This window comes from Eufriesea mexicana, unplaced genomic scaffold (assembly GCF_001483705.2).
Source record: "Eufriesea mexicana isolate 0111107269 unplaced genomic scaffold, ASM148370v2 scaffold4599, whole genome shotgun sequence".
Lineage (NCBI taxonomy): Eukaryota > Metazoa > Arthropoda > Insecta > Hymenoptera > Apidae > Eufriesea > Eufriesea mexicana.
The window spans coordinates 152,138-168,699 of NW_016912603.1; the positions used below are offsets into that span (position 1 = coordinate 152,138).

Here is a 16,562-nt window from a genome sequence, read left to right on the forward strand (position 1 = left end):
CTGCTGAAGAAGAAGATGATGATGTTTTTGAAGCAGAACCCACAACTCCTGCAGAAGTTGAGGCTAATGCTAATAAGAGACGCAGTCAATCGCTTAGTGCACTGCATTCCAAAGAGCCTCAGAGTCCTCTTAAAGTAAGTTTAAATAATGAATGTTAGTACTTTTATTGTAAATAATATTATGTCCTAAATTTGTTCTATTACATTATATTGATCATTGAAAAGCGTAAGATCAATGTTAAGGATTTAATTCACGATATAATTTTGCAGACTAAAGACAGAATACGCCGACCGATGAACGCATTTATGATTTTTTCCAAACGACATCGTGCAGTAGTGCATCAAAGACATCCAAATCAAGATAACCGTACCGTGTCTAAAATATTAGGAGAATGGTGGTATGCTTTAGGTCCAGAAGAAAAACAAAAATATCATGATCTTGCATCAGAGGTGAAAGAAGCGCACTTTAAAGCTCATCCGGATTGGAAATGGTGTAGTAAAGATAGGCGGAAATCTTCAACAACAAGTTTTAAGGGTAGCGAATCTCGAGGAAAGTTGAACAGTACTGGAGAAGAAACTGATATGGGACCACCAACAGATGACGTACCATTAACACCAAGAGCTACAGATGAAATTACTGTTCCCGTTACTACGGTGTACAATGAAGTCCCAACAATTGAAGTAAATTTAATTTAAATCACTTGTAAATTAGATATTTTAATTTCCATTTGTGTTAAAAATATTCTTTTATTTAGGTTATTAATCAATCGCACACACATCGCATAATGGAAATGCCTCTACCGGTTGAAAATACAGAATTGGATTTAAAACAGGATGAAGACGGTAACGCATCAGACGAAGATCAAATGGTTATCTGCGAAGATCCACAACCTGAAATAGATTTAAAATGCAAAGATAAATTAACAGATAGCGATAATGACGTACAAGATGAAGATGCTGAAAAGAAATGTTACACGCAATCACGGTTCTCACCTGTAAGTGGTCAGAAAATGGAAGCAATGAATATTAAACAAGAAGTAACCTGCAGGCCTAAACCAATAAAAGGTTCGTTTTAATATTTAATTATCTTCAAATCTCGTATAGCAAGGTAGTATAGTATGGTAAAGTCAATTTCCTCGTTTGTTTAGCACGAATACCCTCAACAGGTATTGAAACCACGACGAAATATCATCATACTTCTATGGACAAAGGAGGAAGTGTGTCGGTTTTATCCAGCACATATCCTTATCATAGTCCCGTCAACCCGACTGGAGTTTCAGGTTTTCAACCTACTGGTGGAGCCTTTATAACCATGCCAATATCTCCAAAAGTTATTAAACCAGAACCAGTGAAAACTGAACAGCAATACAGTACTCAATACAGCATGAGCAACTTGGTAGCAAGCATTCATGAGAATGGAAGAAATATGCCTAAATTTACAGCTGCTCCGGTGTTACATTCTGTAAGTATTATAGGTACGAATGATTAAAAATGTATAATAGTAACATACATACCTAAAATAATCCAGACAAAATGAACCTATACATAATAGTGAATATAATTTTAAAATGTCTAAAATATTTTATTTTCCTTAAATCCTCTATAAAATAATCCTTTTCGTTTAGGCATGTGTGAATACTCAGAAATTCTGTGCTCATTGTTTGATTGAAGTGATAACTCATTTTGTTATTACTATTGTATATTTGTAACTATGATTTAAAGGCTTGTTTCATGCGTATTTTACTTCAAAAATGTGTACATTATTTTCTTTGATTACGTTTGGTATAAATTATAACAAGAAATACGTCCATTCTAAATTAAAAATACAATTAATTAAATTGCATTTAATTAAAATTACGTTTTTTACACTCAAACGATTAATTATTATTTTTTAATTTTTTAATAAGTGTCTGAGAACAAGGTATGAATAGTTACTATGTTTAAATATAATTCGAGTGCTATTCGCACGTGCCTACTTACCTTGCTGCCGTATTATTTTTCTTTTTCTTTCTTTCTTTTTTTTTAAATATTAAAACCTGAATTGAGGGAGCAGGGAACTCTTGGATTTTTCAAAGAGTTCAATGTAAACACATGCGAATAAACTCAAAGATTAAACTACAAAAGTTTAACAATACTGACAGATTGGATCGAAACCTATGATGGCTCTGTTTAAACAACAGCAGCCGTTGCAGTCTTTAGGCACTATTCTTCGCCCCCTTACTTCAGCTGTCCCTTATCAACCATCGTTCACTCTAACATTGCTCGATAACGATTTGGTGGCTGTTTCCAAACCGCAGCAGGGATCGCAGTATCTTGGTCCAACACCATCTCATCCCCGGATGTACTGTGGATTCCATATACCTATCTCCGGTAAGCTTTACAGAACGTAATCGTTTTAAAACCGATCTAATATTCATATAATACATTCAAGTTATATAGTAATGTATGATATTTTCTTACATTACTTTCGTGACTAGTTTTTTCTCAAATATTTCTAATTTACTATTACAGTTATTAAAATTTATTTAACTACAAAAATATATTAATAAAAACAAAATGCACAAAATAAATATTAATATTGTTAATTACAGACGCTGGCAATCGCAACATATCTTCGCAAGGTTTAGTTTCTGGTAATAAGATGGAAACCCAAAGTGTCATAGTGAGCAAACCCTACTCAGTTTCAACAACCTCTACTACGTCTACTTATCGAGGAATTGGTCATCCAATAGCACGTCTTGCAGAACCCGAAAAAAATGAAAATCAATTAGGAAACAATCATGCTCAGTTTTATGGTACGTTGTAAATAATTTCTTAATATTTTTCGAACAATTAAAGAATGTACTTTGTACGTGATTTAATAATAATGTATATATTTCGAATGAGAACTAACGGTTGCTGTTGTTCCTTTTCAGTGACTAATATAAAATCTGATCAAGATAGAAAAGATACAATAAATGTTCTTTTGCCTCCTATAAATGATAAACACAAACAGCCATCTACTCCACATACTCCTCACACACCTCTTAGCAATCATGGTAGCACTGAAATTTCTACAAATAAATCATATTCCATGGATGAAACTCAGCCTAATGATATAGGTCCAAGTAAGGGTCCTTTTATGCTTGCTCCAACTCCAGCGCAACTTGGTCGAGCACCGTTACAAAGGAGACAATCAATGGGTATAAATTTATCGATTTTATATTTATAACAATAATATTTAGTTTAAATAATAAACATAAATATTATTTCAGTAAAATTGCTTTTAATAATGAAAAAACTTTTATATATTTTATGTTTTCTTCTTCCTTTTTCTCTTTTAGCAATGCCTCCCACATCAAGTGCAGGAGACCATGGGCCTCTAATGTCTCAACATTGTGATAATCGTCCACAGACAAATACATCTCAAGCTACGGAACAAATGCCGCAACAACAAAATTTTTCAGAATCTCATGCTTCCCCGTCACCATCTACTAAAAAAGGTTCTTTCTTTAAGAAAAATGTCGAAGATGGAATGGACAGGTATAAGAAATTAAAAATTGAAACCTTATTAACTATTTAAATTTGCAATAAACGTATCAAAAATATATTTGCAGAGTTCTCGAACAAGTAAATTTCCAAGAAAAATTCTCGTCCTTACCAGAATTTAAACCAGAAGATATACAAAGTCCAAGTGCAATCAGTATCAATACCGCGGGTTCATCTGGTCATGGTTCAGTAGTGACGTCTGGCTTACACCCATCAAATTTACAATCATCAATGCAAATGCAAAGTTATCGCAAAAAATCAGCGCAAGGACCTCATAGGCCCACAAGTAACTATTTCAATAATTCTACAAGAGAAAATTTGTTTATTTGTGCTTTCCATTCAATAAAGTTATTTTTTTAATAGTGAATGAGGACGACATCGAATCAGATACGTCAATATCTGCTACTCCGAAATCAACTTCCAGTGTCAAGTTAACGGGGAACACATTCTTTGGTCCAGATTTTAACGTTGAAGCATACAGAACTAACACTGATCTAGTAGGAGACGTTGATGCTAGTTCTCCTAGGACACCAAAAACTCCTGGAGGTGGCGCTGGAAATTCTGTAGGAATTGGTAGAAGCGAAAACGAACGAGGTCATAGGAAAGTACTAGAACAACGTCGACATCTTGTAATGCAGTTATTTCAAGAACATGGATACTTTCCTACAACGCAAGCTACTACGACTTTTCAAGCAAAACATTCAGATATATTTCCTAATAAGACAAGTTTACAATTGAAGATTAGAGAGGTCAGACAAAAATTAAAAGCTAATTCAACACCTATGAGTGCTAACAGTTTAGTTAGTCCACTACCTGTTTCTGAACCATCACCTAACGTATCTGGTAATTATTCAATCTTTTTGTACTTTTAAATATTAATTATAAAAAAAGATGTCTTTAAAAAAAGAAAAAAAAAAAATTTTTTTATAGGACCATTGACTGCTCCTCCTACGTCGATGGGGGCTCCACATTCACTGCCTGTAAGCAGTAGTGGTAGCTAGCGCCGACGTGCCAACTGTGATACTATGCATCCCCTTACTCCACAGCATGAGTACATCATTATTCATTGAAAAAAGGAAAGTTGTTATTGGGAAAAATTGTTGATGTACAAGTTTTAGCAAGTTGTAAAGTGCTGCAAGGCTTTAGTACAATTCGAACTTTGATGTAACCTGGTGCAGGTAACTTAAAACAGGCATATCAAGGTGAGTTGATGTACACATATCAGTAAAATCTTCATATTGTATATAAAGCTGAAGGAATATTGTATCGAGTGTTTCTCAAGATTACTAATGTTGACTTAAATGCGTGTTCGAATATCTGTGTTCTATTGGGATAATGACATGTAAAATTGTGAAATATTCGCGTGATAAAGAATTTACTGCATTTTAGCAATGGTAACGCTCATTAGTAAACTAAAGGCTCAATTTACAGGCTTAATCATATTATCTTGTTTGATAATGAATGAGAAAGAAATAATATAATCGCATAAAATAACTGTTTCGAAATATATAATTCGAGAAAAAGAGCTTTCTTCTCTCAGAAGGAAAGACAATACTCTTCTGCATTCTAAATCGAAAGATGATTTATGAGAACTTTAATATAGAAGTGAAGAAATTATTTTACTACGTTATAAAATTACAACACATAGTTGTACAATTCCAAATATGCATGACCGATATTTGTACATCGAAACACCTTGCAAGGATTATGGAAGGCCTAAGCCATTGCTAAACATTGTTAAAAATACTATGAGATCCAAGTAGAAAGAAAGAGAGAGTATGTGTGATATAGAAAATGACGTTTCGCATGAGTGTAGGATGTGTATGGGTGTTTTTGAGAGAAAGAGGAAGAGAAAATCGTAATCAGAGAGTATTAGAATTAATGAAGCATTATAAAATGAAATCAGAGTTTATATACTTTAGTTATACTTTATATATGATATAGATGAAAAAGAAAACTATAGAAGGAAGAACTGCGATAAACATTGCACAAAATTTATGTAATGCAGTCAGCAGATATGTTTATTTTACTTGTAAATACTATAGCATGACTTGGAATGGGAGATATCTGGAGAGTTTAAAGTATCTATGATGCTGTGTCTGACAATTTTAAGATGAAAGCATTCTTTTGGTGATTCATAGATTATAACAGTGGAGATAAAAATCGTGCCATTGTGCGGCGACAAACAAGGGAATGCATGCGTAATAAATCCCTTAATAGTAAAGAATTAATTGTTAGACACCACTTGATATAGATAATATGTAATATGTTTCCAATATTCTCGAAAGTACTTATCTACTGTTTTTAGAGCTCTACTCAAATTCAACGCGTTCAATTTACGTTTTATAAGCATTTTAAAGTCGATCTTATTTTTTCTTTACCATTTTTGGCCAATTTAGATTTAAGCGGTTTTATATAGGCCGTATTTTTTTTCTCTTTTTTCTTTTTCTTTTTTTTTTCCTTTTTTTTTGGCCATGACAAATGATTTGCTTTTACCTTTAGCTTGTCGTAATCAAATGCGTGTATAATCTAATGAAAAATATATTTGCTAATAGATAAAATTTAATATTACCATCGAGCACCGAGGAAAAAGGAATGTGCCGAGAAGTTTAACATTAAAATTTATTAAATATATTGTTGCGATTTGAATTTTGTTACTACGCTTTTAACGGAACTCGTTGTTCATTATGCAAATTATATATATAACGTATTTCGTTTGTTTTAGCGCATTTTATCGATCAAATGATTACTTTTACGTTATAGAGAAGTTTTCATAGTATCTTTGGTGGAAACGCGTTGAATTTCAGCGGAGATTGTTGAATTTGGCTGTAAAATAGATTATGTAATTAGTGATATGTTTATTAAAAAAAGCGCACCTTGAAAGGTTTAAAAGTCTCGCGCCACGGCACGCATATTGTAGTTAGGATAGGAACAATGTCTATTCTACATATTTTGTAAATAGGAAACAAATACAATACACTAACTGAGTATATATTATATAAAATTTAGAGTACATCCGAAACGGTAGAGTAGAGCATTGTAATTTGTAGAATAATAATTATAATGAAAGCGCAGGCAGGATTAGGATACGAAAAAAAGAAAAAAATTTACTGATTGTGGGCCTTCATATGTCATGAACTCTTGCGCACGGGACGGTCCCCCCACCCTCCTCCAAAGTTAACCCTTTCCTAAAGTGTTAGGATATTATTATTTGTATATAATATATAATTACATTACTCTCTTACTCATTTCTTGATTTATTATTTTTTACGGAGCGTTAAACGCACCGGTGGCAAGCGATTACTGAAAAGAAGAGACACTTGAAACCTGAACTGATCACTCCTATAAACGATACTCTGAAAGAAAGTTACTTTTTTCCTTTTAATACAGAATTTTTCTTTTTCTTTTTCTTTAAAGCATATTTATTATATAAAATATATAATTTAACGTTGAAATTTGAATATTCATAGGGCGAGTTTATTAGAAATCATTTATTTCATGTTTATGCCACGCCTCGTAAACAATATCATTCATATTATTTACCGTGTGTTTCTCCTTGTCTTTGTTATTACAAAATATTGCAATACGGTAGTTTTATTTTAAATAATGTTGTTTCTCGAAGGGAAAGGAATATGCGAGTGCATTTGTGATCCGTAATACTTTTTACAGTATGGTTTATTTAGAAAGAAATTTTTAATATCATTTATGAAAGCACAAGTTATCTTGAATCGAATATCGTTCAATGTTCATTTTGTAAGTACATTGTTTTATTATGGAGAATATTTTATATATTATGCGTATCTTCATTTTAAAACCTCTAGCATTCGCGATAATTTTATACTAACCATGTAATTTAATTTGCAATTTACATAAAGAAGAGCAATGATGGAATAATAATGATTTTTAATAAAAAATTCCTTATGTTGCGGATATCTAAAAAAAAAAAAAAAGAAAAAAAAATGAAAAAAGAGACATTTTAACGTATTCCAGTTTATTCCTCGAATAATAAAGTCGTTCCCTGGATAGCCTCTCCTCGTGTACAGGGATAGATCTTAACAGGGATCGAGTGTCTCTTGCACTTGCCCCTTTCAAAGAATTTAAACGGAATATTATATTTTGTACTTGTGTAAACTAGTGAACTATTTTCCAGTATTGATAAGATTTTGATGCTACTTTTCATATTTTCTTCCTCTTTTCTTTTTTTTTCTTTTTTCTTTTTTTGTGTTGAGAAACCAAAAAAAAAAAAAAATGGTGATGAAACATGTTCCGTGATTTAGCAGCCATACATGTGACTGTGATCTAGGAAAACAGAAGTAAAGTAAAGTGGCGGCTACTCTACTGGCATTTTCTTCACCACGTTGTAATTCTCTTCCCAACTCCTTCCTGTGAGTCCCTCCTCCAGTTGTATAAAATGAACGCACTTGAACGAACCCCATGCACCTACTTCTTAATTCTTTCTTCTTTTTTTTTTTTTTTTTTTTTTTTATTACTCTTATTACTTGCAGTAATATATTTTCATTACGTTCTAAGTTGCTATTCATCTATTATAGTCATTCTATTATTCCTTGTTTAATTCTGAAATATTTTTAAAACTGTTATACGATTATATCAGTCACGAATAATGTTATGGAAAATAATACCGAGCATAGGAAAAGTAATAAGTCGTGCATAGACGCGGTGAAATGGCTCTGTGTAAAAAGCATACAGTGAATCTTTATTATGTACAGCATCGATGCACTGTGCCAGAAAACGTACATGTATGTACATGCGTAGGTAATAAAATATAATTATACGAAGAAAGGAAAAAAGGAAACATTAAAGACACAATGAATGTTAACAACTTGCAAAATGCATACATATATATACACGATACATATGCATATATATAAAACACATATTATAGAAACAATAGGCCGAGGTATTAAAATCTGTTCCAATCTACGCAATGACGTCTGCAGACATTTCGTAATTCCGTATAAATAAATAATAATAAAGAGAAAAAGATAAAAGAAAATATTCTTGTTAGAGCTTTTGACTTAATGCATCTTTAAAAATTTTCCACTCCGAAATATATGGAAAGATAATTTTTCTTAATTGTAGCCAAAAATATATCAATACCATAATGCATTTAATAGTGCATTTTCAAAATTTTAGGATCACGGAAGAGATTCTGTAACATAATATATGTATAATTATGTAATTAGTATATGTACACGTTATGATATTTTATATATATATTTTTTTTTAAATAATAAATTTCAATTATTAGTAATAAATAGATATTTCAATGGTAAATCAAATATCAATGACTGCTACAAAGAGTATATGATTACTGTATACTTATTATAATACGTTTTCCGTATACGAAACTACTTTGTCTTTCATTGCTTTTTTACTTTCTAATATCATATAAGAAAAGAAATGTACTCTTACCATTATTTTATCAATATATTCGAAGTGAGAGTATATTTTTAAGATAAGTTTTAAAGGTGCATTAAACGTTAAATTATCATTTAATCTAAAACCAGAAAAAGAAAAAAAAAATAAGTAAGTAATGTTACATTCTTTTTATATAATTAAAAAGTAGGAACAATCTATTAATGTTTTAATAAAGAGTCAGAAGAATTATATCACGTCAATTATGGTAAATCACTGCGTGTCTATATAGATATATATAATATTCCAAGTATCAAAAGCAATTGCATCTAAAGTGTAAAATTACACTTGAATTCTTTTTAATGATTAATATTTGAAAATAATCGATATTGTTGCCAATTTACCGATCGTTATATTTATTATATACAAATACGAATTATATTTGTTACATAAATCGTCTCAAAATGTAAATTCAAATTGTAATATTATTTCGCGCTGGCAAATTTTATTGCGATTTTTAATTAACTTTTTAATAGGAATTTTTTGTAATAAATTTTAACCAGACTGTGCATATTACAAAATGTTGATATCCAAAGTCATAATTCAAATTTATATTCATATTTAATATTCATCTTTTCGTCCATTTTGTGTATTATATATATATATAAATTTGTAAATAGTAAACAGGTAAACAAATTATGCAGACGATTGGTCGCGATTGACAGATTTTAACTCCGATGCCCTTAAACGAGAACCAGTTGTTGGACCAAATTTGCCAGTATGGCCATTTTGACTTACAAATACGTTACATTTTCTAAAGAATGATCCGAACAATACGTGACATTAGTATAACAAAAAGTAACATGAAGTTTGCTCGAAAGCACTGTGACATTTGCGGCGGACATGTATTTACATCTTGACGAATGTAAGAAGGAATAATATCTTCTTAAAAAGATATATACACATACGATGAGAATATCTTTTGAAAAGGTACTTCGTATATACTTGACAATTAAATAATTAATTAGCAAAGAGGATTGATTGCGATTTTTTTTTTTTATTATTACTATTTTAATGAATTATAATATCTACGATAGTTTCAAGAAATTACAACAGTCGAAATAAATTCGATACTCGCAGCGTTCGATATTCTTTAATCGATATATCGATTGCTCTTTAATATACGGTTATGTCTCTATTACGTCGAACTTTGAAACTTTCCTACAATCTCGATAATGATTTACCTTCATCGCATTGAAACTTGTACTTCTGACAATTTCAAAGACTTAATGTATAACGAATGATAATAATCGTTGTATAGAAGAAAAGTAGAAACTGTGGCTGCCTTCAAACCTTTTCAAACTTCCGTAAATATTCTTCTTTTTCCTCGTTTAACATTTTTCGTAAGTGATGTTATTTACTTATCTTTTTATAGGGTCCATTGGTGTAAATATCTGTTATAAAGAGAATCTTTAACATAACAAAGAGATCCATGACTTTGAATATAATTCGTTTTATCGTAATAAAAGATATAATTAATATCTTTAAGGCTAGGAATATTTATCGTAATTACTTGTTCGTAGCAATCGTACGATTACTTATTCGTACAATGTCACATTGCTCTGATGTGTACAAGAAATGGCACTTATTCATCCATCGATGCTTCTTCGACGAATTCGCAAGTTCATTTAACCGATCATATTTCGAGGTTGCTTTATTTAGAGCAACAAAAGTGAATCTCAGTTTGTCCAGCGATACGTAACAAATCACGAAATGACGCTAAAATATTAACCGTCTGTGGTGTCCTGTGTCACTGTACGAAAACAAGACGAATAAATACTATAATAGGTAGTAGTTATAAACAATATAATACATAACGTAAATTTTCTCCGTCAGATGTTTTGTATTGCTTTCGTACAGTTATTTTCACAGAACTGAAAGAAATCACGAACGGTTATGTTGCCAGGAAAAAAAATTTCACGCCTATTTGTTGTATTTGTTTTGAGGAAAAAAGAAAAAAGAAGAAGAAAAAGAGCAACATCCACGTACAGCCTGTCATGATTGTATTCGAATTATAGGTCGTATTTAAACGACAATTTGTTTCTTTCTACGCGGTCTAACAATGCCGTGGCATTGATGGACTATTCTACTCTCTTGCTTTTAGGGGCGTCGCATAAAGACGTTAAGGAGTAAGGTTATAATATAAACGCATTAAACCGATATCCATCGATAGAGAACATTTAACTTCTAACAAGACAACAGCATTTTAAACACGCAACTTCTGTAAGACTCAAATTCAGATTTATTATAATTTTAATACAAATTGTGTAAGATAATGTATACCGATGCTATAATATTTATATCGTTATAAATATTATAATAGGTATAATATTATTGTTGTATAAAATATCGTGTTAGTGTTTGTATTAAGGTTATAATAAAAAAGGAAGAAGGAGAGAAAGGATACTTGCAAATAATACGGGAAATAGTCCATCATAGTCGATGAAAGACTTCTTTCACACAAAGGAATGCAAGAATTGGCTTTTTTTCCTTTTAAAGTAAATTTAAATATTAAACGCGAAAACGCAGATATTTTTCGATGAAGTGCACAAAGAAAACAGATGTTATTCCAACGTATACATGGAGAATATGCACTCTTCTCGGGGAAATGTTATTTAAGGGCCTTTGTACATTAGTATTACTAACATCATTATATATGTAAAGAAAGAAAAAAAAAGATAAGAAAGAAAGGAAGAAGAATCTTAGCAGATTACCGATTACAAATTTTCAGAAAACAGATAAATACGGAATAATTATTCGCAAGAAATATTCTTCACGAAATATATATATTAAAGAATCATATATATTATATACCGACGTCTAATTATAAAATATTGAACAAGTGTTATCAAATAAAATGTTGTAATCTGTGTTGACAATCGCCGACATTCTGAGCCTGAAATACAACCATCGAACAGGTGTACATCATCATGCCTTGAAGATACTTAATAAAACGTTTTAATCGCGCGTCACGGGAAGATAAGGGGGGAAAAAGAAAGGGAGAAAAAATGGTAGTGTGTGTAAAAACTTTCAGACTTGAAGCCTGTGCAAGGATCGCCTATTCCCGATAAGTAGACAGCTCGTGACTTGCGAAGTTTGTCGCAATATCGAAGGATGTCGAAAACGATGTTTAGCGAGAATTATTGTAAAAGTGCAAACCGAATAATGGATATGTCGATCGTTTGATAATCGTTTGCCTGTATTTTATTAACAACTCGAGATTGAAAGTTCGACGATGTTTAACGATTAAACGAAGCGTGGATTTTTAATCTGTATATAGACGATATGATTTGCTTCGAAGACATGTTATTACCGGTGAGAAGGAACGGATATAAAAACTGAATTATACATTGTTAGAGAATTTGTGGGAGAAATATTTAGCAGCTTCGAGATGTACAGATCTTCGATAAAATGCGTACAATCAAGTACATTGAAACTTATCAAAGACATTATCGATAAGTTGTTTAGTTCTTTTTTCATTGACAGATTTAACGCTAAATACATGCCAAACGTCGTCACAATTTAGTCATTCTTTTTGTACATAATGCACGTAGCATAAACTGGAGTATAAATAAATACGACGGAATATATACGTGATGCGTATTGAACTTTTTATTATTAATTTCAGAGAATAATTACACATCTAAAAGTAACAGTAAGAGAACGTAAACGTCGACGTGCATTTAAAATTATTCCTTCGACAACGTAAGTTCGAGCATATAATGGCAATGTTATTAATCAATGTATTGAAATGTACATCATACTTTATACAACGTATGTCAACAAAGAGCTTCATTTTTCCTCCTAAGTTGTCCACATTTGCCACATAATATAATTGTAAGATTATAAGTAATATAAATTGATCGTAAACTTTATATTTTATTTCTTCCTATACTTACAATTAGTATAAATATGCATGAAAATGCATGACTTAACAACTTTATTTCAAACTATACTTTGTTGCATTACTGTCTTTGATAGTATAATCTGTATGACTAACTTTTGAAATAATAATATGCATTAAAGTAAAAGTTACAATTTATTTACATATCTAGATAAAATTACAGAAGTTTTACAATCGTTTTTAAACAATTTTTTTTTATTTTATATGTATTTCAAATTTCAAAATTATATAAATAACTTAAGGAATGTTATTGTATTAGTATATAATGATATTACATCATTTATACATTATTTCAAGAAGTAATTTCTTACAATACGAATAGTTTTATATGAATCTTAAAAAATAATTATTCTGATACAATTGAAAATCTATAACAGATTTAATTTTAATTTATGAACACATTAATAATGTACATTATTTAAATATTATTTGAAATACAATAAAGTAAATCAATTTTACGATATACATCGAATTAACTAATAACATTTTTTATATTTTTATAATATTAATTAGTGTTTTACCTTATTTAATTCTTCTGTAGTAAAACGTAGTACTGTAGAAATAGCATTTAACATATGACGTTTACTAGAAACATCACTTGTAGTTAAATAGTTTATAAAAACATTTTTTAAATATTCAAGATTTGCACCTTCTCTAGATTTGCAAGCTTCGAGTCTAAAAATCGTTAACCGTATATACAATCGAGTATACTTAAATATCTTTTCTTCAGTTTTTTAATATGTATATTAACTTGAAATTTACCTTGCAATTTGAGCTTGTAAAGCTTTCGTATCTTCTTTTTGTTTCTCCTTCATATGTACGATTTCTCTTTGTTTCTCTCGTAACGTAGCTTCTAGTTCTAAAACCTTTTTTCTAGATGCTGATACTTGAACCTCTTTTCTTGCTAATTCTTGACTATAGTGTAATATTGGAGGGCTATCGCTCGTTAATAATCCTGTTACTAAATCGCTAATTGGTTCTGTTCCATTTTCATGTTTTGATGCATTTGATTTATTTTCTACGGTATTTTCTCTTTTAGGTAATAATGCATGAAAGGATGTTTTTAAAGTTAAAATTTCTTTATCTTTTTCTTCGATGAGAGCCATTGATCGCTCTCGTTGCCGTAATAATTGTTGCTCCAATGTAGATATTTTATTACGAAATTCGTTGTCCTTCTGTATTAACAAATGTTTCAATTTTCCTCGTTCCTCTTGATAAAACTGAAGAAATAATGATACTATTTATGCTCATTACTTTAGTCTAAATTCAATTTAAAAAAATGGTTAAAGAAAAAACAAAACTTGCCTTTTCCCTATGTTCCAATTTTAATTGCAATTCTCTTTCTTTATTTAGGATCTCATTATTTAAAACACGTATTCTTTCTTCTAAATTATTGTTATGCGATTTTAAAAGATGTAGTTGTGTTTTGCTATTTTTATCATGAGATGATGTAATATTTTGATTCTGGATATTATACGACATATTTGCAGCATTACTATATTTCATTTGTTGCTTATAATCATCAAATTCTTGTAGCAGAGTTTCGTATTTTTCTTTATAGTCAATAATTTGTTGTTTGTCATATAAATCCAAACTATGTAATAATGCTAAAAACAAAATTCATTAATAATCATTTATATACTATGTAATTTTCTATAGGAATTTATATAAGGAAAATCTTTTCTATGGGAAAAGAATTTTCAATCAACTAACATTTAACATATGCTGATTCGTTTTTTTTATTATCTAAATCTAACAATTTGGTATAAAGGTTTTTTATTCTAGTGATAACTTCTTCTGGTTCAGTATTCAAAGTAATATAATCATTGTGTTCAGAATCTTGTAAACTAGCTAATTGATCTTTCAGTTTCTGAATAGCTTGTTGATCTTGTTGTCTAAGCCTATCATATCCTCCAACAATTTCTGAAAGTTCAGCTAATCTTGCTTCTAAGCCAGCTACTCTTGCTTCATGAGTCATTGCTAATGCTCTAGCTTGTTGCTCTGCAGCAGCAGCCCTTTTTTGCTCCTACAGAATAAATTAGTCAGTAGCAGATAAAACAATTTCATAAATATATATCTTTTAAAATTACTTCATGTATTGCATTTAAATGTTGTTTCTTCATAAGAGCCATTTCAGACTGGAGTGATAATAAAATTGGAGGGGTTTCTTTAGCTGCTTCTTCTGCTTGTTTTAGCTTATTTCTAGTTATTTCTAATTCGGCTTCGAGAATTTTACATTGCGTTTTATGTGCAAACTGATTTTTTACTTGTACTTCAAGTTGTTCTTTATTTCGTCGTTCATCATGTAATAATTTCTGAAGTTCTCTAAAAAAAAAAAAAAAATCGAAAGAAAACCGTTCTTTAAATTAAAATATTTTAAAAACGCAAATTATATATTTTTTACATTTTACCACATACTTTATCATTTTTGCGTGATCAACTTGTTCTTTTTCCCTTTCATGACGTTCCATAATTAATTTACATTTTACATGTTCAATTTCTAAACTATTTACGTTTTGCGCTTTTTTCAATTTTTCCTTCAAATCTTTTATTACTTTTTCGTACTGTAAACATTTTATATTCAACAAATATAATATAAAATTAATACATATAATATAAACTCACGTCATCTCGTTCGTTCCTTAATTGTTTTTTATCCTGTTGAAAATTTGCTTCCATTTTTGATTTTTCTGCCGAAAGTGTAGCCAAAGAATTCATTAAAGTATCTAGCCGACTTTTTAATTTTTCTACTGTTTCTATATCCATGATGTCCGTTTGAATTTCGCGCGACTAAAAATAAGTATTTTAATAATAATTATAATAATAGATAAGTATTAAAATAATAATACTAAATTATTAAAATTTATATAATGTTATCATACTTGTCGTGAATTAATTAATTCATCATTTGCAGTATTGGTTGCTTTAGGTTTCTGTGATTGCACGATTTTTGTATTTTTCGTATCTTTTACTTGTGAAGCAACATCACATTTATCTGAAATATAATCATTCATTATGTTTAACGGGTTATTATTAATATTTAAAAATTGTGACGATAATATTATATACCTTCTGAATATTCACTTTCTATAGCTACTGACTGTTCCTTTTCCATTTGGTTGTTTTCCATCGTGTCTCGATAAGATTTTAATAAATTAATTAATTCAAGTATTTGAGAATACAATAATCAAAATTAATATCAAAGGTATTTTTAAACAATCTTTATTATTTATCTTGTTGTCATCTTTGGATAATACATATGTCTGTATTTTTATGCAATAACATTTGTAACTGAAATAAAAACGATGGTTGTAATAAATTTATTATTAAAAAAGACTAAAAATAATTTATGTTAACGTACTCTTTTTAGTGATATACATTTTGAAAACAATAAAAATACCCAAAATATCGAAATTACACAGTAGCATATATAGCATTATGTAAACATTTAAATATAAGCATTAACAATGTTAATATAGTAATATTAATATAATGATCATATATAATTTTTGTATGTGATATATATATATAGACTTTAAATTGTTTAAAATACCCATATGTATACTAATTAAATTTCATATCAATACCATTCAACAAAACTCTCGTTCTAATTATGTAGAAATTGATATGGGGTTATTATTCAGAATTGAAATCGTTTCGTAACCTGGAATTATGAATTAATATTCATTTTAATA

At 29.8% G+C, this 16,562-nt stretch overlaps 2 protein-coding genes across 3 annotated transcripts in view; one reads left to right on the forward strand and one right to left on the reverse strand.

The window, feature by feature from the left end:
* Positions 1-4,939, forward strand: part of cic (Putative transcription factor capicua) — a 53,126-nt gene extending 48,187 nt beyond the window's left edge. Inside the window, exons 13-23 of one of the 2 annotated variants that reach the window (XM_017905801.1) lie at positions 1-134; positions 270-680; positions 755-1,064; positions 1,148-1,461; positions 2,141-2,369; positions 2,591-2,794; positions 2,915-3,181; positions 3,323-3,521; positions 3,596-3,813; positions 3,891-4,370; positions 4,458-4,939. In XM_017905801.1, the coding sequence (XP_017761290.1) occupies positions 1-134; positions 270-680; positions 755-1,064; positions 1,148-1,461; positions 2,141-2,369; positions 2,591-2,794; positions 2,915-3,181; positions 3,323-3,521; positions 3,596-3,813; positions 3,891-4,370; positions 4,458-4,528 (2,837 nt within the window). In that variant the 3' untranslated portion in view covers positions 4,529-4,939. The remainder of the gene's footprint in view (positions 135-269; positions 681-754; positions 1,065-1,147; positions 1,462-2,140; positions 2,370-2,590; positions 2,795-2,914; positions 3,182-3,322; positions 3,522-3,595; positions 3,814-3,890; positions 4,371-4,457) is intronic. The other variant, XM_017905802.1, reaches the window with a different exon arrangement.
* Positions 4,940-11,308: 6,369 nt separating this feature from the next.
* On the reverse strand, positions 11,309-16,037 carry GCC88 (GRIP and coiled-coil domain containing 88 kDa). Its single transcript, XM_017905792.1, has 10 exons — positions 15,937-16,037; positions 15,750-15,862; positions 15,493-15,657; positions 15,286-15,431; positions 14,958-15,192; positions 14,581-14,893; positions 14,164-14,474; positions 13,630-14,087; positions 13,389-13,542; positions 11,309-11,859 (listed from the first exon to the last, which is right to left on the reverse strand). Exons 1-10 carry the CDS (start codon positions 15,995-15,997, stop codon positions 11,812-11,814), a joined length of 2,004 nt encoding a protein of 667 aa, XP_017761281.1. The 5' UTR covers positions 15,998-16,037; the 3' UTR covers positions 11,309-11,811.
* Between the last annotated feature and the right edge of the window lie 525 nt (positions 16,038-16,562).